This window comes from Erithacus rubecula (assembly GCF_903797595.1).
Source record: "Erithacus rubecula genome assembly, chromosome: 1".
NCBI lineage: Eukaryota > Metazoa > Chordata > Aves > Passeriformes > Muscicapidae > Erithacus > Erithacus rubecula.
Window position 1 is genome coordinate 95,862,716 of NC_136658.1, and position 20,900 is coordinate 95,883,615.

The 20,900-nt window shown below is 42.0% G+C and overlaps 1 protein-coding gene across 1 annotated transcript; it reads left to right on the top strand.

Moving 5' to 3' along the window:
• The first annotated feature begins 1,881 nt into the window (after window positions 1-1,881).
• On the top strand, window positions 1,882-20,811 carry ZRSR2 (zinc finger CCCH-type, RNA binding motif and serine/arginine rich 2). The gene is made up of 11 exons (XM_079313249.1): window positions 1,882-1,960; window positions 3,465-3,544; window positions 3,690-3,786; window positions 4,084-4,192; window positions 4,495-4,581; window positions 6,804-6,842; window positions 8,967-9,082; window positions 11,977-12,190; window positions 14,449-14,504; window positions 14,684-14,793; window positions 15,433-20,811. The coding sequence occupies exons 1-11, from the start codon at window positions 1,914-1,916 to the stop codon at window positions 15,912-15,914; spliced, it is 1,437 nt and encodes a 478-aa protein (XP_079169375.1). The 5' UTR covers window positions 1,882-1,913; the 3' UTR covers window positions 15,915-20,811.
• Window positions 20,812-20,900: the final 89 nt, after the last annotated feature.

The following is a 20,900-nucleotide window of genomic DNA, read 5'->3' on the forward strand; positions in this document are numbered from 1 at the left end:
CAGAAAATACAAGAAATGGAAACCAGAAGAGCAAAAGGGAAAGGAAGTTCAAATGTGTGCCAAACAGAGTTATTGGTTGTTTTTTTCAAAACTTTCATGGGTGTCGATAGTTCATCAGTTGTTAAATGCACAATACTGCCATCTTCTGTATACAAGAAACAGTAAATTATGTGTCATTTTGCATGTATGTTCTGCAGAAGGAACAGTGAAAGCACTACTGATGACAACTCCTTCATTTTAAGAGAGTCTAGGATCTGCCACATGGTTAACTAACAGCAGAGAGGTCATGGGCTGAACATTCATTGGTGAAATGTCAAATGTAACTGCTGACTATAGCAGTCACATGCTTGCTTTGAATAACTTCACTGGGCTTCAGAGTAAGAAGAGGATACTCATTATGCTGCTAATGAACAGCACAGTCAATTAGTCAGATTTTGACAGAGCCTGCTGTGGTGTGCTTCACCGTCAGCAGCCCTGGCTGTTCCTGCAGTGCACTACCTCCAGGATACAGGAAATAAGCTCTACATTGTGCTTTAGGAGGATAATTTAGACCTTAATCAACAACGTACATTATTAATAGCTATGCAAAACATGCCCAAATGAAAGCTACAAACACACTGCCTCTGAAGGCTGCAATCTATCACTCCTGTCACAGAGGAATTGATTACTGGCAACTTGCATATTTTCACCCACCATACCCATGAGGGTCTATGAGGAGTAGTTTCCTGCCTTGAATGCGTTTACAGTCAGATCAGGTACTATGCCTCAGAGACGATGACGGGAATACACCAGCAGCGTGAGCTAAATTGATCAATGTACCACACTGGTGCGGTGCTGCTGCTGCTGAACTGTGACTGGAGCCGTGGCTTCCCTCAGCTCTGAGAGGCTGCGGGGCAGGGCAGCCAGGAACACACTGGGAGTCCACCTCATGGCCGGCAGCGAACACCCCGCTGCACACACAGCTCCAGCACAGCCCAGGCAGCTCAACACAGAGCAGAGCCGAGGCAGCTCAACACAGAGCAGAGCCGAGGGCAGCTCAACACAGAGCACAGCCGAGGGCAGCTCAACACAGAGCAGAGCCGAGGGCAGCTCAACACAGAGCACAGCCGAGGCAGCTCAACACAGAGCAGAGCCGAGGGCAGCTCAACACAGAGCACAGCCGAGGGCAGCTCAACACAGAGCACAGCCCAGGCAGCTCAACACAGAGCAGAGCCGAGGGCAGCTCAACACAGAGCAGAGCCGAGGGCAGCCGCCACTGCCGAGCGACGCTCGGGTACTGCCATGGCCCGGCCAGACACCGCCGACCGGCACCCAGCAGGGCTGAGGAATTCACACACAGGAAAGGCTGAGGGAACTGGGCCCGTCCAGCCTTGAGGAGACAGCTCGCAGTATGTGTTGAGGAGATCCCAACACTAAAATCAAAAGCGCGTGTCAGAGGATGGGTCCATATCATATTCTTGGTGGCGCTGAGCAATAGGACAAGAGGCAACGGGCAGAAACAAATGCACGGGAAATTCCACCTAAACAAGAGCAAGAAGTTCTTTACTGTGTGTGACCAAGCACCAGAAGAGATCGCCCAGGGAGGGTGTGCAGTGTCTCTCACTGAGACTCAGGAGCCGTCGGGACACAGCCCTGCGCCCTGCGATGGCCCTGTATGAGCCGGGAAGTCGGAGCACTGATCCACTGTGGTCCCTTCCAACCCGACCCATTTTGTGAACGGTTCTGTGCACTCCCTCGCCCGCGGTCTTTGGGAGAGTTTGGTGAATCGGGGCTGTCGGTGCCCCCCGTGCCGCACCAGTCCCGCCGCCCCTCAGCCCCGGGCACACGGCGCGCCCCGCCCCGCGCGCGCCCGCCGGAACCGATTGCGCGCCCTTCCGCCGCGGGGTCACGTGACGTCCCGTCGGTACCGCAAGATGGCGGCGCCCATATTGGTGCCCGAGCCCCCCCTGGGGAAGCCGAGGTGAGGCTGCGGCCGGGCCGGGGCCGGGACCCCCCGGAGCAAGGGGAAGGGCCCGCGGAGAGTCGCGGCCCCGTCCCGGCCGGGACCGCCCGAGCGCACGGCGGCCGTGGCTGAGGCCGCCCCGTGGCCGGGCCCGGCAGTGGCGCAGCTCCGCGCGGCCGTGCCCCGGCGGGACGGGGGGACCGGGCTCGGTGGGTCGCGGGACGGGAGCGCGGCCGCGCTGGGGCGGCGAGCGGGCCCGGAGGCGGCGGCGGGAGCGGGGCCGTGCTGTGGCGGGGCGGGCGGGCAGCGGTGTGGCTGCGTGACCGGGCCGAGCCGTGCAGCCCCCGCGCGGGCCGGGACAGCCGCGCTCGCAGCGGGACTCCCCGGTGCGCCTCCCGGTGCTCCGCCAAAGGCGAGCCCGCCGCTCGCAGCGCCAGCTGTGCGCTGGCCTGAGAGCAAGGGGAGCTCCTCCGGCCCTTCCTTCCTTGGGTTCCAGGAAAGCGAAGTTCCCAGGGAACTGGGAGGAGCTTCTCGCTTGTCAGCCCCCGGCACCCGCTGAGGGATGCGGTCCGGGCGCTGCTGTCGGGACAAGAGCGTGGGGACACCTCGGCACACACAGGTGCTGAGGATGCGAGCAGTGCTGGACAGGATTGGAAATGTGGGTGAAGTTCTGGCTGGCTGAGTCACACTTGTGGAGTCTTTTAAAATTACTCACTCCAAAAGGGGAAGGTTTTGATGTCCCATCAGCATTTGGTATGGCTACAATGACAAGAGCTGAAGATTATTCCTCCTTCCTATTTCTGCATTATGATCTGGCTAGGAAGACGAAAGATAGAATGAAACTTGACAGAAAAGAGCTTGATGTGAAAAGGCTTTTAGACATTAGAGGCATTTTATCCATAGAGAAAATATGGTGCTGCTTGTAGGCATCTGTTTAAAGCTGTCAGACGAGCAAGGAGGAGTCTGGCCGAGCTTGTGTAGCAGAAGAGCAGTGCTGGGCATTGTCTGTGGGGGCTGTGAGTGTGTTTTGTTAGCTGTACATTGAGACTGCTGCCTGTGGAGAATATCAAAGGACAAAAGAAAGGACCTGAAATTTCATGTCCTGTAAAAGAAAGACTAGAATGTGCTGAAAGGTGTACCAAAAGTGTAGGGTAGGAGATCCCCAAGTATTTCTCCTGTATCTTATCTAGAAGTTTCAGGAGCTGAAGGAGATTTCATGGAGTTGGTGATGATGTCAAATACTGCAGAGCTCAAAAAAGATGAGACCCCTGTGTGTGGTGTCTTCTTGCTGCTGCCCAGCAAGTCTGAACAGCACAGCCACAGATTTCATTGTCACATCAGATGCTGCTGTGGAGTTACTGTTTCAGATAATTGCCTTTTAATTTTGCAGTTTGTGGGACTTTGTATTGCTGAAGGAAATTTAGTGCATGTATAATTTACATTACAATAAATTATTATTTGTTTGACAGTAAAAATTAATTGTTTGGCATTTTTAACATAAATAATGTTCTCTCATTTTCAGCCATCAAAAGTACAGAGCTATTCTGAAGAAGGAGAAGAGAAAAAAAAAGCGACAGGCACTTGCCAAGCTTAGGGACTCAGGTAACTGAAATATTTGGTTCTGTCAGTGGAACTAGAAGTGATTTGGTTTGGGTTTTTATTTATTTTTAAAGATAGTATTTTTTGTATCTGTGTTGGTGGTAGCATGCAGTTATGTAGATGCATTGAATTGTGTTTTTTCTCTCAGAAGCTGCAGAAAAAGATGAATCTGTGTCTGAGGAGGAAGAGGAAGAAGTGGAAGATGAGGAGGAAGAAGAGGAAGAAAAAAAACTTGAAGCAGAAAGGTGAGAAATCTAGAAAATGGCATATATGTAATAAACACTTCCGTAATCAATTTAATTTTAATACTTTAAAAAGTTTGAATATATTCTGTGAAATACAATCTTTATTGAAGATGTCAGGCTACACAGTCCTTTGCTCTAAAGCCTGAGTGATTCCTATGGAATTTTCTCTTTTAAATAAGGTTAGATAAGTTGCAGTTATTACTGTAGTAATAAATTTGAATTGTATTTATGAAAGTTGCATCAGTCATGGGTAGTCCTTAAGCTGGTGGCCTAAGTGGTGTCTGGTTTCTTTGGTAGACAAAAACTACATGAGCAGTGGTTGCTGAGAGAAGAAAAGGCCCAAGAAGAGTTCAAGCTAAAGAAAGAAAAAGAAGAGGCTGCAAGAAAGCGTCAGGAAGAAGAAGAGGTATAAAGATGTAAAACCTTACAGTTGTGTTTGGCAACAAGGTAGACTTAGTGTAATAACTGTTATTATTTTGTGATGGACCCATTGTTCTTGATACTGATGTGTTTGAAAGCATAGATTCTCCACTCTTTTGTATAGGAAAGCAAATTGAAAAGAGAAGAAAACAACTCTTAAAAGGGTTTTTGTCAGAGATTTAGTTGCTTCTCACTGGATGAAAATTTAATGTTCAAGGACTTGTAATGCGACATGGTAGTTTTTACTTTGATTGTAAAGCATTGTTCCTTATTTTTTTAATTATAAAGAGGAAGATCAAAGAAGAATGGGAAGAGCAGCAAAGAAAAGAGAGAGAAGTGGCACAGCAGAAGCAACAAGAGAAGAGAGAGAGAGAGGTGATTCTTGGTGGTGGGAGGATATACATGTTCTATATCCTGTGACATGATCAGATGCTACAGTTATGCATGTTGAAGAGGGATTTTGTTATAGTTAGCAAATGCATTAGTTAACCCATTCCAAGTTCCTAAACCATTATTCAGTGTTAAAGAGCATCCAGGGGATCCAGTGTAACTCTTGTTAATGCACTGGTTGTTCACAGTATGTAATTGTTTACATCAGGTAAATAAGAAGGTACTGTGCTAATATAGGTTCTGATAAGTGCACTTTCTGCATCATGTGTTAAAGATAATCCTTCCTTAATGTCCTAGTTGAACACAGTCAGTGCTGAAGAAATGGCCCAAAGAGGATATGGAATATAGAAGTACATTGCTGCTGTTCCTTAACACAGTTCTTAATTAAAAGATGTGTCACTGTTTTTCTTTACCTGACTCATCCAACAGGACGTATCTTTTTCAGAGCTCCTTGGGTGGAATAAAAAATTATATTGAAGATACAAGTCATTGATAACATTTCTGTTAATTATACATTCTTCTTAAGTTTTAGAAGTTCAGTGACCTGAATGTAAAATGTCCTATGCAGTAATCCAGTGTGAGGACTGGCCACTTAGTGCCACTGAAGAGTGACTGCAGCTTTCTGGGATCTGGTCATTTTAGATTCTCCACAATCACAAAGTTGCCAGTCATTTCACTGGGATGTGTCTTGCATCTGTGTCTGATAACCACAGCAGAGAAGAGTCATGAGCAGACAGTTATGGCTCTGCAGTTAATAGTTGGTTGTGCCACTGATTATGAAAAACACTTGAATTAGGGATGCCAAAGAACAGCAGTTATTGTATTTCCTGTCTTACTTCCTCTGGTGTTCAAGTGCCCATTTGTTTCTTTGTAGATTAGGGAGAGAAGACAATGCTCATGCCCTTTATTTAGCTTGGAGAGAGTTGAACCATGATAACAGCAGGATTTTATTCCTCCCCTCTGTCCTTGTGTTTGGGTTTGCCTAAGCCCTCAGTGAGATAACTGGTGTCCCTGAACTGGTGTCCCTGGAAGCAGCTTTCTTTTTTGTTTGGTTATTGGATTCCTTGCTTTGTGTTTTTCTGGGTTATTATTTATGGGGATAGTGAGTTAAATTGGCTCATAGAGGGCAATGACTGGTGCCCAGAGGGAAACTGATTACCCAGCTAGGAGCAGAGCTGCCCATTTTAGCAGCAGAAAGTTGTTTAATTGCTTTTGCCTGTGACTTGAAAGAGCAGTTTATTCAAATAGTGATATAAAAAAACCCTAATTTTCCTCCCTAAAATGAAGAAATAGATTTTCTAGTTTGATGGTGATGGTGGTTTGAGGCTTTTTTGCAAGGTGTAGTTTTGACTTTGGTTTTTTTGTTGTTGCTCTTTGTGTGGTTCAGGAAGTTTTGTTTGTTTTTTCTGTTTCATTTTTGTACGTTTTCTTTTATCTGACATCCTTGCTGATCAGTACCAGATGCTGTCTGGATCCTCATCTTGAATTGCAATTTTAAATTTTTACTTCTTTTTTAACTTAATTAATTCTTTTCCAAATTAAACCAATCCTAGCATATTTTCTTGTATTGATTATGTTTAAATGTCTTTTTTTTCTGGGAACTTTATAGAACAATTTATTAGAAGTAGTGTCCAGCTAGTTTTGAAGAGTGATATTGTTTTGCTCAGCCCACTTAGAAAAAGAAAGGGAAAGAATATCCTCATTGCTTTCCTATATTTGGAAGGCTAGATGTGGTTAACTTAGGACGTTTAAGTTTCTTAACAATTACATCTCTTGCTTTAACAGAGGCTCATTAAGCATTCCATTTTTCTGTGTGTTCCATAAAATGTGTAAGTTAAAACATTTCGTGCAACTAAACAATTATATGAACTTACCTGTAACCAGGCTGTGTACTAGAGCAGGAGATAGACAACATAAATGTTTATTTTTCTTTTTTAAAACTGTCATTGAACTATTGATGCTTAAATTCTATTATTTAGTTTAGAAAATCATCTATGTGAGGGTCTTGTCTGATGTATCCTTTAACAGCTCTGTTGTACATGAATTGCTACAGAGCCAAAGTAAATCTCCTGTTTTTAAAGCAAACCTCATCACACTTTCATTATGCATAATCACTAAGCATTGTAAATTAGATTCTTAACTAAAGAAACCAGATGTTTTGTGTGTCCTCAGGGTTTTCACTAGTCCTGTGTTTGCACCATTTATAGGCAGCTGTGCAGAGGATGCTGGATCAAGCTGAAAGCCAGGTATGCTCAGAGACTTTCTGAAAAAAGAACTGAAAAGTAATTTAATTTCCATCCAGTGTTTGCCTTCTAGCATGCTGTCCATCTGCTCTCAAGAAGCTAATGGCCTGAATAAATTTAATATATAGTGGCTTGCATGAGCTGTAAACAATTATTTACTGGGTGGAACATAATTAAGCATATTTCTGGCTGGTTGGTGGCAGTGCAGTTGTGCATGCTGATGACTGTTCAGGAGGTCTGAGTCAAAATGAACCTGGAAATACTGCTGTGTGCTGCTAAAAAACACTATGCATGATGGTTTATTTGTGAATTGTAATTCTAAATAAATCTGTCAGTCCTGGGTGGCAAGATAAACCTGTCTTTTTAAGCAGATGTCAGGCTCTAAATAAGAGGATTCAGTGGTGGAGGAGGGCACAGATCCTTAAGGAAAAGAAAAAAAGGTGGGGGAGGGAGAAGCTTGACTGCTTGGATGCCTTGAAGAGCATGAATCTTGAGCTGGTAATATGGAAAAAAATGCAGTTTTCATTTGAATCTTAGAGATTGCCTTAAAGAATAATTTGGCTTTTTATCTCTGTCACATGATTAAACTTGTGAAGATTCTTGCTCTGTTTAAACCATTGCAGGAATTTGAAAAATAAGTTTTAACTAGTTATCCACTGTTTATTGATTGCCATAGCTACACTGGAGTTAGATTTGGTTCCAAATCATGTTTAAACAGTTTTTAGGTAGGAAATCTGTTTCATAAAATGGGTAGGAAACTGCTTTGAACTGCTGCCTGCCTAGAGCTGAAGATGCATTAGCAGTCATATCTGCTAGGAATAGTCAGAAATGTGGTGTGTTAGAGACTGCATTAGAGCATCAGTTCAGGGTTCAGTTACTGCTGACATAACAGGGCTGTTCTGGTGATAGAAAATTATGGCTGCAAGTCATGAACAGAATTAGTAGCTGGGTCAAATGTTGCTTGTGAATAAAAAGATTTTTCAGTTGATTTAAAATGAGAACTTAGGCATTCAGCTTTACAGATTGTTTGGTTAGAATAAAAATTCCTGTTTAAATATGTGTCTTGGTTGTAGTCATTCAAGGCTTACAACTTGGTGAGGCCAATTTGAAGTATAAAAATCTTAATGATCCCAGATGATCAGTATGGGCACTTTTACTTCCATTGCTAATTATATGGTTTTTTTTAAGTTCTGGCCTTTGGCAGGTTAGTTTTTATTTTAGCCTTTTCTAGATACACATAACAGTGATAATGATGAGCTTGCTGAGCTTTGGGCTGTTGCAGAGAAAAATAAGTAAATAGTCCTAGCTTTCTTTGCCAGGTTGTAAGATTTTGACTGGGATAGAGTTATTTTTTTTCCATGGTGGCTGGTATGGGTCTTCATTTTGCATTTCCACTTAAAATAGGGTTGAAAATGTGGAGATGCTTTTGTTATTGCTGAGCAAGGCCTACACAGACCCAAGACCTTTTCTGTTTCTCTTACTGTCACACTGCTGAAGAGGCAGAGGGTGCATGTTTTGTCAGGAGGAGACACAGCTGGGACAGGTGACCCCAGCTGACCAAAGGAATATTCCAGACCATCTGACATCATGCTCAGTATATAAAGTTCAGGGCAAGAAGAAGGAAAGGGGGTACATTTGGAGTGATGGAGTTTGTCTTCCCAAGTAACCATGATATGTGATGGGGCCTTGATTTCCTGGAGATAACTGAACACCTGCCTGCCCATGGGAAGCAGTGAATCAATTCCTGGTTTTGCTTTGTTTTCATGCCTGGCTTTTGCTTTCCCTCTTAAACTGTCTTTATTTCAACACATCAATTTTGTATCTTTTACCCTTTCATTCTCTCCCTCATCTTGCTTGGTGGGGCTGTGAGCAAGTGGCTCTGTGGGGCTTGGCTGCTGGCTGGGGTTAAACCATGGCACAGGTGTATAAAGTGAGACCCAGAGCACAGGGCAATTTTGACAAACAATGCTTTCAATAGGTTCAGCTTGCCTTGTAGAAACATAGTGCTCATCACTGCATGTGAATTCAGTTGTTATTTTTTGCATGTTACTCAGTTGTTAAGTTTTATTTTTGACACTCTGTTTCTTTACTGTTTCTAACTTTTGTTTCTTTTAATTTCTTTTACAGCTGGAGAATGGTGTGAGTTGGCATAACCCAGAGCCCCCAGAGAACCTGGGAACAGAGAAGGACAGAGCAAATTGCCCATTTTATATTAAAACAGGTTCCTGCCGATTTGGAGACAGGTAATCCATTGAGTATTTACCAGGATAGAAATGTGTTGGGGAGATAAAATGGAGGCAACTTAATTAGGTCATAAGCAAACTGAGAAGAATAGCTGCATAAAATGCTTCTGTGTATTTGGATGTGGATTGAGAGCAGAGCATTGCCTTGCTGGAATTGAGCTGGTTATTGTTATGGCCTATTATTGATGATGCATTCTGGTTACATTGGTCAGACTTGAGTTTTCCTTAGCTTAGAGTCATGCATAGATATATTCTGATAGAATGTGTATTGTCTGCTGTTAATACAGGTCTGGTATGTCAGATGCTAGTTTTTTGTATTTTCTAATTTACATATGTTCAAATCCCAAATGGACTAAAGTAAATTAAGGTAAATCTGCACATTTGGGAAAGTTGTCAGATAGCTTCCAAAGTTTTCACTATTTAAATGTGTGATACATTCAGCTGTGATTCTGGTACTGATAGGGTGCCCCTATCTCAGGAGGGAAGTGTTTTAAAAGGCAAAAAAAGAGAAGCTCAACACCTCTGTAGAAGTGGCTGGCAAGTCCAGACTCTGCTTTCAAAGAGGGGGATGGAAGATGCCTGTGGTAGATGAGCAGCATCTTAGGAGTAGGGTTGGAATGATTATTTGCAGTTTAATCAGGTGTCTCAGAATGTTTACCAGCTTTGAAAAAGAAAATATTTTATCATATGAAACAAATGACAAACTTGTTCCCAGAAGATGTAGAAGAAGCCAGAAGTATAAAAGAGCTCATGTTCACTGGTGATCACGAAAAATGATGACCCAAATGCAGTTTCTGGCTTGAAAATTCTGGATTTTTTTTTTTTCTTTTTTCTTTTTTTTTTTCTTTTTTGTGCTAAGGAGAAACAACAGCTTATCAGGGAAGGACTCTGATATTTATTACACGAATCTTGAGCAAAAACTTACAAGATTATTTTACTAACTTGTGTCACTGAAACATGTGGTCTAACTATTGTAGTTTTCTTTGTCCTGGGAGTAATTTGTTCCAGTGTGATGTATAATGTGGATAATTATAAGATAATTCAACTATATGAAAGCTTCAAGTTCACATCTTTTTTTTCTTTTTCTATTCTGAAATACGTGTTGAATTCCATAGTAAAAATTTCACCAACTATGCCACTTCAGACAGCATTTTTTTCAAATGCCTGTGTCTTTGTAATCTTTGCAGTGTTTTTGTGCCAGTGGTCTTTAATGGAGATAAACTTTATGGATTGCATAAAATTCAGTTTTGCTTTGAACTTTGCATTTGAACTATTAATAACCCTTGGAAAATAAATACTGAGAAACATCATATTCTGCCCTTCCTCTTTTTCACCCTTGTTGATCTCAGCTACCTCTCTTTCATCTTCCTTCTTTTTCCTCACATACCTGCTTTCTTCATAATCTAGTAATTTCAACATCTGGTGCTCTGTAAGTAGGACTGGTATAGCTAGGGTAGGACTGGAAGGATGGGTTGGAAGGAGTTGTGAAAAACTAAGAGCCAGTGTTATCAACAAATAATTGTTGAATCTTGTCAAAGATCACGATGTCCTGAAGAGGCTAAAACTGGCTGAGCTTGCTACTACCTATTTCCCTGGTAATTCAAACCCTAACATTTTGCAGTAATATGGGATTCCTGGGTCATTCATTTTCCTTGGGGTTCCTTTTTTTCTGTCTGTGAATACATAATTTTGTGTATGATATTAGGTGAATTTAATATTTTGTGTTCTATTACTGAAATTGAACAGCAAAAGGAGGAAATTTCTAAAATGCAAAAAAATCATCAAATTAATTGTTTCATGATTTAATTTTGGGTTTGGAGATTGGATTTTTTTTTTTTTTTTTTTTTTTTTTTTTGTTGTTGTTGTTGTTGTTGTTGCTTGCTTTTTGAAGTCTAGGAGGTCAACTAGACGGTGAGAGTCCATTTCTGACTGACTGGGTACAGAAAAACTTCCTAGCTGAAATCTGGGTTATGATTGTCCATTTTGAGACCTGACCTCCCTGCAGTTTGTCTGTGCTGCCCAGTGACATAAAGAGACTAGACTAGTCTGGATGTTTTTTTCATCATGTCATTTGAAAAGGAGAAGTGTGTTGGAGAGTGCATGACCTAGTTGCTTGGGGATGTACTGAATGGGAATCATAAAGCACATGAAATAAAGATGGGGAACATCTGTGTTCTTACTAAACCTGAACATGTCTAGGGGAGAACTGTATTTCAGCAAGGTAGCCTGAATGTGGTGGATGGTGAGAGACATCTAACACTTTTTATGGCTGCCAAGAAGAAGCAGATTACAATTCAATTGATTTAGAAGAATCTTTTTTGTTGGTTTTTTGGGTTTTTGGTTTTTTTTAGATTTTGGGGGGGGGGGGGTTGTGTGTTTTGCTTTGGGATTTTTTTTGTTAGAAATGGAAAAATACCATCCAGGTACAGGTCTAAATGTGCTGTTCTTTCCTCATTCCTGCTTTCCACCCCCATATGATGAGACCAACTTCAGTAAAAGTTGTTCAGTTTGCAAAAAGAGTGGGTACATACTTTAAAATGTCTTTATAGAAAGACTCCTGACAATTTATTAAGCCCTTCAGAAAATGGGAATGCATTAACCCCAGAAGCCTAAAAGAAATTACTTGTTCTCATTGTGACACTGGTTTCTATAGCTTTTGTAGTTCTGCTTTCTTAAGCAAGAATGTGTTTGTTAATGGCATTAAGGAAGCATTGAGGTTGTGTACAAACTCACTCCGAAAGATTTGGTTTAGTAATTGAAATATTTTGATCTTCCACTAATGGATTTTCTTTTATAATAACTGTAACTGAAAGTGACAAATGTTTGAAGCTTCAACAAGTTTTCTGGTGAAAGTGCCAATCTTTCCACTCTCCTTTCTTCCCTACACTGCCCAGGTGTTCTCGCAAGCATAACTACCCCACGTCCAGCAAGACCCTGCTCGTGCGAGGGATGTTCATCACCTTTGGCATGGAGCAGTGCCGGAGAGACGACTACGACACGGATGCCAGTCTGGAGTACAGTGATGAGGAGACCTACCAGCAGTTCCTGGAGTTCTATGAGGATGTGCTCCCTGAATTTCAGAATGTAGGGAAGGTGGTTCAATTCAAGGTATGCATCTAAGTGTGGTTTAGGAGCCTTAAGAGGAATTCTGTGTGCACTAGGGAACTATGCAGTATCCTTTCAGCAAATTGTGCATCTCTCATGTCACCTGTAAACTTGTCACTGTTCTTACAGAGCACCATCTTACTCTGGGTGAATCTTCTCTCCCATTCCCCTGAAGTGTTATAAAAGCTTGTGCTTCTATATTGCAAGTTACTCACACTGCTCAGCAGTCCACTTATCTCAGTCCTTTCTTTTCTTATCCTGTGCAAACCCCCAGAGGGTCCATTAAGACTGTTAGACAATATAAATACATCTGAGCTACTGTATTTGGGGGTTTGAAATGTATTGGGAGTGTACACCCAAACAATGTTATTTTAGGACTGGCTGAATAAAATAAAATCAGATTACAATGAACTGAAAATATAGCAGGTATTTCAGTTGGAAGAATTATAGAAAGGTAAGTTATATAAATGGTCTTGAGATTCGTCATCCATCCTTAGTTTGTGCATTTGGTTTGCTCAGTGTTTTGCACTTTTTCCCATTTATACTGTTATTTCTTACGGGGATAAAGGGGGATCTGTACATGGAAACCTGAGATCAATGATGTGTGTTAACAGTCCCATGTAGCCCCTATGCAGCTTGCATGGTGCAATCTCCTTTTATCAGAATCTATTGCAACATCCCTTTCTGCTTGCCATACCTGAGTGTTTTCCTGCAGTCAACAGGAGGCACATAGTGCCTTTTCTTCTTTTGTGTTCATCTACTGACAGCTGCCTCAGGACTGAGATGGCATTAACATTTCAAGCAAGAGGAAAGTAAGAGAGTGACTTTTCTATAGTTGTATAATGAACTTTATAAGTAAGAAACCTTCACTTGTTTGAAGGAGTTGGAGCATCCCCTCCGTATTTGGACTCATGGAATGATAGCTGGCTGTCCTCTACTAGAAAACAGGATGCAGAATCCCTATGGAGCATGGCTTGAAAAACCTTACCAGCAAAGTCAGGTCCTTGGCTATGTACCATTGTTCTGTGCAGGTGTGCTAAGCTGCACCTGCTTGGGTTCCTGTTACTGTTGTTGTGGCATTCCTTGGCTTCTGAGGTAATTGTGCAACAGCAAGATGATTCTCATGCACGTTTTCTCTACATTAGAGATGTTTTGGGATGGCATGTTGGCTCCAGGGATCTTAACTGGGAGTGGGCTGAGACTCTGTGACTGTTTCCAGTCAGATTATACACACCCTTTATTCAGCTGAGTTCCTTTTCCAGTGTAGCCCAAGGTTTTATTCTGGCTGTTTTTCTGGGAAGCTTCTCCAGAATCTGGAAAGTCCTGATAAAACACTACCCTAGAACACTAGAGTTCTTTGCTACCCAAAAATGTCTATGGTAAAATCATTCTTTTTCTTGTATTGACACTGTTTATCTCAAATAGTTTGACTCCCATTCCTGTAATAATTATAGTGCTTCTTATTGTGGCTGAAGCCCTTTGCTGATCCAGCCTATAAAGAGATATTCCCTGAGGGTCAGTCATGATTCAGGGATGAAAGCAGCCACTAACCCTGTCTGCTGCAGATATTGGAAGAGGTCTATGGGCAACAGAGGCTGGAATCACAGTTTGCCCTGGAGAACTGGGTTCCACCTGCTTGGACCTGCCTGTCTCAGAATCTTTTGTAACTAGCAGCAAGTTTTGTCGAAGGTAATTTGTGTATTTTTGAAAGCTTTAGATACACTTTGAATGCTAAATCATTACAAGAAAAGATTTTTCACAATTGTACAGTGAAAGATGATGTCTTCAGCTTTTTGAACCCATTTCACAGGGATGCTGTGAGGACACATTGCTCTAGAGTCTCTTACTGTAATGAATTTGAGGATACTACTATTGAATGTCAGAGCAGGATTTGGCTGTTGCACTGTTGGCCCAGACAAGTGCAAGACAATGGAGTATAAGCTTTCTTGTGGACTAAGTGAAGCCAAGATCCCAGAGTAAATCAAAGCATAATGCTGGAAACAGTCAAACATTAGCCAGAAAGGGTTTTTTGGAGGGGTTTTTTGTTTTGTTTGGGTTTGGGGTTGTTTTGGGTTTGTTTTTTTTTTTTTGTTTTCATTTGGTTTGGTTGGTTTGTTTTTTGGTTAACCCTAAGTGTTCAGAAAAAAATAATCTCTAATTTGATATGAACTGTCATAAATGAGATTTGCCCATTTCAGATTGTGTGAGCTGCTGTACAGCATAAACCTTCCACTGCCCTAACTTCATTTCCATCCCCTCAGGTCAGCTGCAACTATGAGCCTCACCTGAGAGGAAATGTGTACGTCCAGTACCAGTCGTAAGTACACAGTCTTACCAAGTGTTACAACTAAATTCCAGAGCTGAGTAATGAATAAGAAATGTTTGTATCATCCATGCAGTTCATTCTCATACTGTAGTGGGAGCCCAAAATTGGTAAGGGGTGTCTGAAATGATTGTGTGATGGTAATGCCATCTGTTATTTCTACTTTTTTAAAGGGAGAAGGACTGTCAGGCAGCTCTGGCTCTGTTCAGTGGACGATGGTATGCAGGCAGACAGCTTCATTGTGAATTCTGTCCTGTGACAAGGTGGAAAACTGCCATATGTGGTGAGTCTTGGAAAAGAGAATGTGTAGTACTTATGAAGAGTACTCACTCATGGAAGTGAAAAAGGGGAATTAGGCTGTAGCTTTCAGATCTTCTTAATGTTGTATTCATTTCTGTTTGGAAGACACGTGCTAACTTGCTTGTGTAGATCCAGGAAAGAAAGGGAGTATTTCAACATGTCATGTAGGTGTCTGAATTGTTCTAGTGCATTTACCATGGTCTAGAAAAAAAGGTTTGGATTCTAGGGTTGGAAATAATAATCTTAAGGTGAAACTCCAGGAACTCTTGAGAAGCAACAACAGTTTCTGACTGTCAGCAGTTGTGAGCAGTAAATATAATATGTGACTTATCTAGATTTACCTTCTTATATTAAGGTAAATAAAATTCAATGAAAGTAAATGAAAAGCTAAGTTTGTTCTAAGCGAAAACCAGATCTTCATAGCCGTTAAAAAGCTAATTCCAAAAAAAGTACACAGTGAAAATAAATCTTGCGTGAGTTAAATTGATAGGTGGTCAGATGCATGTTCTTCTGTTTGGAGAAGCAAAATTCAGTTTATTACATTTCTTCCGGTTGGTACATAATGAGGAGAGAGATTTTAAGAGGTCTGCTTCATAAAAAAGCAAACCCTAATCTGTTGCAGGCTTATTTGAAAGGCAGAAGTGTCCAAGAGGGAAACACTGCAACTTTCTTCACGTATTCAAAAATCCAAACAACGAGTTTTGGGAGGCCAATAGAGACATACGTATTTCTCCTGAACGGACTCATCAGTTGTCTAAAAACTCTGAGAGGAGAAACAGATCGAGCCATCGCGACGACTATTACAGCCGGTCCAGGAGGAGGGGCAGCCCGAGCCCCGAGCACTCCTACCGCAGGAACGGAGAATCCGAGAGGAAAAAGAGCCGCCGCAAAAACAAGAGGCGGCGGCGCTCGGGGCGGTCCCGCAGCCGGGAGAGGAGGAGATCCCACAGCAGGGGCAGGAAGAGGAGAGGCCGCAGCCGCAGCCACAGTCGGACACGCAGCCGGAGCAGGAGCAGGAGCAGGAGTTCCTCTCGATCCAGGAGCAGGGGTAAAAAGAGATCAAGCAGCAGAGGAAAAAATAGTGAAACTCCCAAAACAAAGTGAGAATTACTTTCAGAGATCACTAATTGATAAAAATAGAGCTGACAAAAGAAATCTTCCCAATAGGGCACCAGATATATTTGAATTTCAAATAAAGTGTTCTTGCACATTAAAATGTTTCTTCCTAATAAAGGAACGTAGTTTACTGTGTGCGAAAATTAAAAGTTTTAAGTCCTATAGAAGGTGTGAATGTCAAGTACTCTAGCTACTTTGTCCCTCTGAACTGCTGCAACACTTGGATGCACACTGAGTACAAATAGAGAAGTGAAGCCTCTTTGGTATATTGCTTATTTCTGTTATGTGAATGTTAAGTGTTTACTGTTCCTGTAAGGAGTTAGTACAGAACAGCCGGTGTGCAGTAAATTCACACCCCAGCACACTGCAGATCCAGGTCTGTGTACATAACTGCCATTTGTATTTTTCATCTGCTTATTGGAAATTGCTTTTTAGACAAAGAAAATATAATCATTTTATGAGTTGGAGAAAAGGGATCTCAAAGACATCATTGTTTGATTGTACAATACTTGCCCAGTAGGAGCTTTTTGGTCATGAGTGTTGGATTTTTCTCTGCCCTGACTGAGCTGTTGAGCTGATTGCTTGTAGGGATTGCAGTAGACTAAAAACCAAGTAGCAAATACACAGAGAAATAATCAGTTTATTCAGTACCTTAGTCCCCAAGTAAGAGTGGAGACCATGCAACTGTAATCCTCGAGTGAGGCTAGAAATACTTTGCATAACTCTTGGTTGCACACCCTTTGTAGGTGAAAACAACCTGCCTAACTTGTGCTGGAGGGGTGGAAAGTGTCCATTTGGGAACCAAAGACAATTGTGAAGGCTCAGTCAAGATGGCTGCAGAGTGGCTGAAGAAGCTGAAGGGTTTATACATGAAAGAATATTTTATGGTTTTGGGAGAGGAGGACTTGACTTGGAGCCTTTTAGGTTAATTTTACAAATAGTTTAAGGCACCCTACTGCCTTGCTTTCCTATGGCCAAGGTGAAGAGTAGGGTACATAAAAATTAAATTATTGGGACAAAACCTTCTTGAAATGGCAGCTACATTAGCAAAGTACCTGCAGTTAGATAAACCCTTACCAATATTTTTTCACTTCTGTTTAAAAGATTTATGCTGTTAGATGTACTGTATTTCACATGGCTTATCTTCAGATTTTAACTTGGGCACCTCAGTGTTCTCAGACACTTGGAGAGAGCTTGTGGCACCAAGGTTCAAGGTGCCCTAATAGTCTGTAGAGATACCTCCCTGGCTTTAGCCTCTCCAAAGAACTGGGCTCCTGCCTTCAGAGAACCCATCAGACCCCATGAGTTGGAAGCCTAAAGCAGGCATGAAATGTTCCCAAATAGGAATTCATTACAACTCCCAGCAATGTAACATAAAACTCCCTTAGAAAATCGGGGTATCTGAACTCTACCAACAGTATTTCTCATAGCACAGACATTTTTCTCCAGGTTAGTTAAGATTGAGTGAACTTTGCTTCTGGACATGATATATATATATGTTTTTGTTTTTCTAAATGCATAGTGCACCTAGCATGCTGATTATACATTTTTCCTTCTTTCTTCATGTGTAATTTGTCCAATATGGAGTAATATAACAAAAGTGGTGTTCAGTTCAAACCCAACTCTAACTATATACTGTCATAACTGTAGGCAGAGCTGTAGCTTAGTTAATTTGATTAAATGTTTTAGTTATTAACAGATGTAGAAATTGTAATTAATTAGCATAACTTTTGAAATAGTAAATTTTTTAAAGGCATATTTCAAAGGATAGACAGCACTAAGTTTTTAATTCCATTTGAGAAATTTGTTACTGCCAGTTTCTTATAATGTACCTTTTTCTCACCACAACTTAGAGACAAATTTTCCTTGAGGTTTCTACTTTTTTACAGCTGCTCAATTGTCTCTCTGGGTCGCTTGCACCACATGTGGCAAGCTCTGGTTGAGTTGGCCACCAGCAGGCCAGTTCCATCCTCCATTCCCTGGCTGCCCTGCTTCCCACAGCTCTGGTGGGAGAGCTGGCTTGTTCCTGTGCAGACACTCTGCCCCCTGTGTCACACGGCCAGATGTCACAGAGCATAATCCCAGCTCAAGTAAAACTGGTGGGGTGGGTGGTGGGAACCTGTGACCAGTCAGGTGAAATAAGCAAATCAGGCCTCCATGGGATTAGAAACCAAGTGCCCACTAACAACCATGTGAAAATTCCATGGGTGATTAGGCTCCTTGTCCCCACAGTTTTGTAAAAGGATTTGGGAAGCTGAGTGGCTGTATTAAAAAAAAACAAAAAAAAACCCAAAACAAAAAAAAAAAACCTAAAAAACCAAACTTGCTCAGAAATGCATGTAAAAATTTAAATATACTTTATTTCTGCTACTACAATGGCTGAAGCTTTAGCTTGTTTTTCTTGAGGTCTGGAACCAGATGTGCTGGCTGTACCTGTGCAGTGTAGGATTGGTAACTCTGATTGCCCTTCACTTTCACATACCATCTGTTTATTACACAGAATCTGAGTGCTGTAGATCTGACATTTAGCTTGCATTTGTTAGCATGAAACATGGGATTCCACCAGTTTTCTAACTTCAGAGTTCGTATTTTTCAGTATTGTTTCTCTGCTTCATAACGTTAAGTAGTGTTATATGCATGGTTTTGTGTTTCCTTATTATTGTCTGAGTGAGCTATTTTTATTCTGGAGAGACAGACTAGAAGTTTTTTAATGATAGGCTTAATTATTTTCTTTTCCAAAGGGAAAAAGCCCCAGAAGAACACAGAAGGGATTTAAATTTGTAAAGAACAGCTTATTCCCATTGGTGTTTTTCTGCATATTCCACAGAAAAGGACCTTATAAAGTGACTTAATATGGGCCAAGTTTTGTTTTGTCTTTAATGACTACTTAAAAGCAGCAGCTTTCAAAATGCATTTTTCAGTTGTGAATTCAGCAGGGATCACGGAGGTGCTTTGGAGTAATCCTGGCTTTTACACAGAGGTGCAGGGTGGCAGTGCCAGGGCCTGCCAGACGAGCTGCTTCAGTCAGGATGGGGAGCAGGTGCTGCTCCTGCCCTTCAGGAGGAACAGCCCAGGCAGGCAGCAGTGCTGCTTGTTCAGCAGCACAAAGGGACAGTGGCAACCCCTGTGGGCACAGGCACTGCTGCTGCCCAGCAGAATTAAGGCATCAGGAACCTGGGCTTGCCCCTGGCAGCAGAGTGCCCCCCCTCCAGCTGTGGCTGGCAGCCACTTCTGTGGGATTCCATTCCCTGTCTGCCTGCCCAGAGTAGCAAACCCCCATTGGGTTAGGAGGGGTGGCACGTGTCTCTGTGTTCAATGCAAGGCATTTCTTAGGGACACCCACCAAGGCCTTCCCTCTCTGGCCCCAGCCCTTGTGTACAGGGCACATTGTCCAAAATGCATCCCAAGTGACTCCTCTCCCACTTTCATGCCCTGTGATGGCAGCATGGCTGTTTTGCATCCAGTTTTGCATCAGCACGTTCACTGTATGGGAAACTTCACTTGGTTTACCCGTGACATTCCTGTGCACTAAGTAACTTGGTCTTTTTCTAAAGACATGCAAGAGCCTGCTAAAAATGCTATTGCTTCCTGTCCTGGATCAGCACTTCTTACAAAACATGAAAGATGGAAGTTTATGATAGTTAATAACCTACAAGCTTAATTTACTTTCTTACATCATCCAAAGAGTGCAGCTCATTTTGCTTCCACTGTAAGTTTAAAATAAATCCCAATTATTCCACATACGCTCCTGCTCAGCACTGATGTATCAGGTGGAGTGACTCTCTGTGGCTGAAAACCAGAAGTGATGTGACATGGACAGGTAACACTGTTGAGCCATGGGACAGACTGCAAAGCAAGCTGGACAAGCCTAACCCCTGGTACTTGGGAACTTGACAGAGGCAGCCACAGGGTGACCACCACTGTGGCCTTACCCCAAAAGGAACAGCCAATGTTTAGGAAGGTCTCTTCCAGTTAAAGACTTAAGTCGGTGAAGTTGAAGACACTCAAGAAAACAATCAACTTGCCTGAACAATCCAGAAATTCCTATTTATTCTTTAGCTCCCCCCCAGCCCTTCTCCACATGACAGGAAATTCAAAAACCAGAATTCCATTTTTCAAATTAATTCCAGAAATGCCTGAATAGGTTAATTTCTCCTCATGCTTTTGCCGATAGCATCAAGAAGTTCAGTTCTTTCAGAAAGGTGGAGAGCAGATTCATCTGATGTCGTTTTGGTTGAGATTAGGATTGCAAACATTGCATTGACTTGCTCAGAATTCTATCAAAAGAACTGAATATTCAGTCTGTATTATCCAAGAATCTCAACATGTGGATTAATTTTCAAATGAAGTGGTACTACCCCATCATTTTAACATCCACTTAAATAAACTTCATGTTTAATGTGGCAAGCTTTCAAAAAACTTGCTAATTTATTGCTTTCTCTACAATTTAAACGGATGTAAATAAATAACTTGGACACAGTATCCTCAACATTTTTTAATGAAGTGCTCAAGAACAGGTTAAGCACTGTAATAAAATTTTCCCTTTTTCTAAGCCAGCACTGAGTGGTCTCTTCTTTCCTCTGTGAATACAGACACTAATTACATATAAACACAGCAATGGTGTAAAAATGGACATTTATTACAACTAAACCAATGTGACAGACAGAGGTCAAACAGTTTGTCACAATCACAACAAAGCTTAATCCAGCCAAGCACATACAAGTGACAGTGTAAAACTTTAAAAACATGTTTAATACATATAAAATTGCTTCTGGTTTGGCTTAAATGCATTTTTCCACTTCAATGTCGCTCACAGGGTCCTTTTGTTACCCCTCTACCCTCATCTATCCCTGCCTGCTGTGCACTGGGGAAATGCCCTGGGACAGTCTCTGGTCATTTGGAATCTGTGTGTAAATCCTAGAAGGAGCATCCATGGACAAGTTCTAATGGCTTGAATTCACGGGCACTGCCACA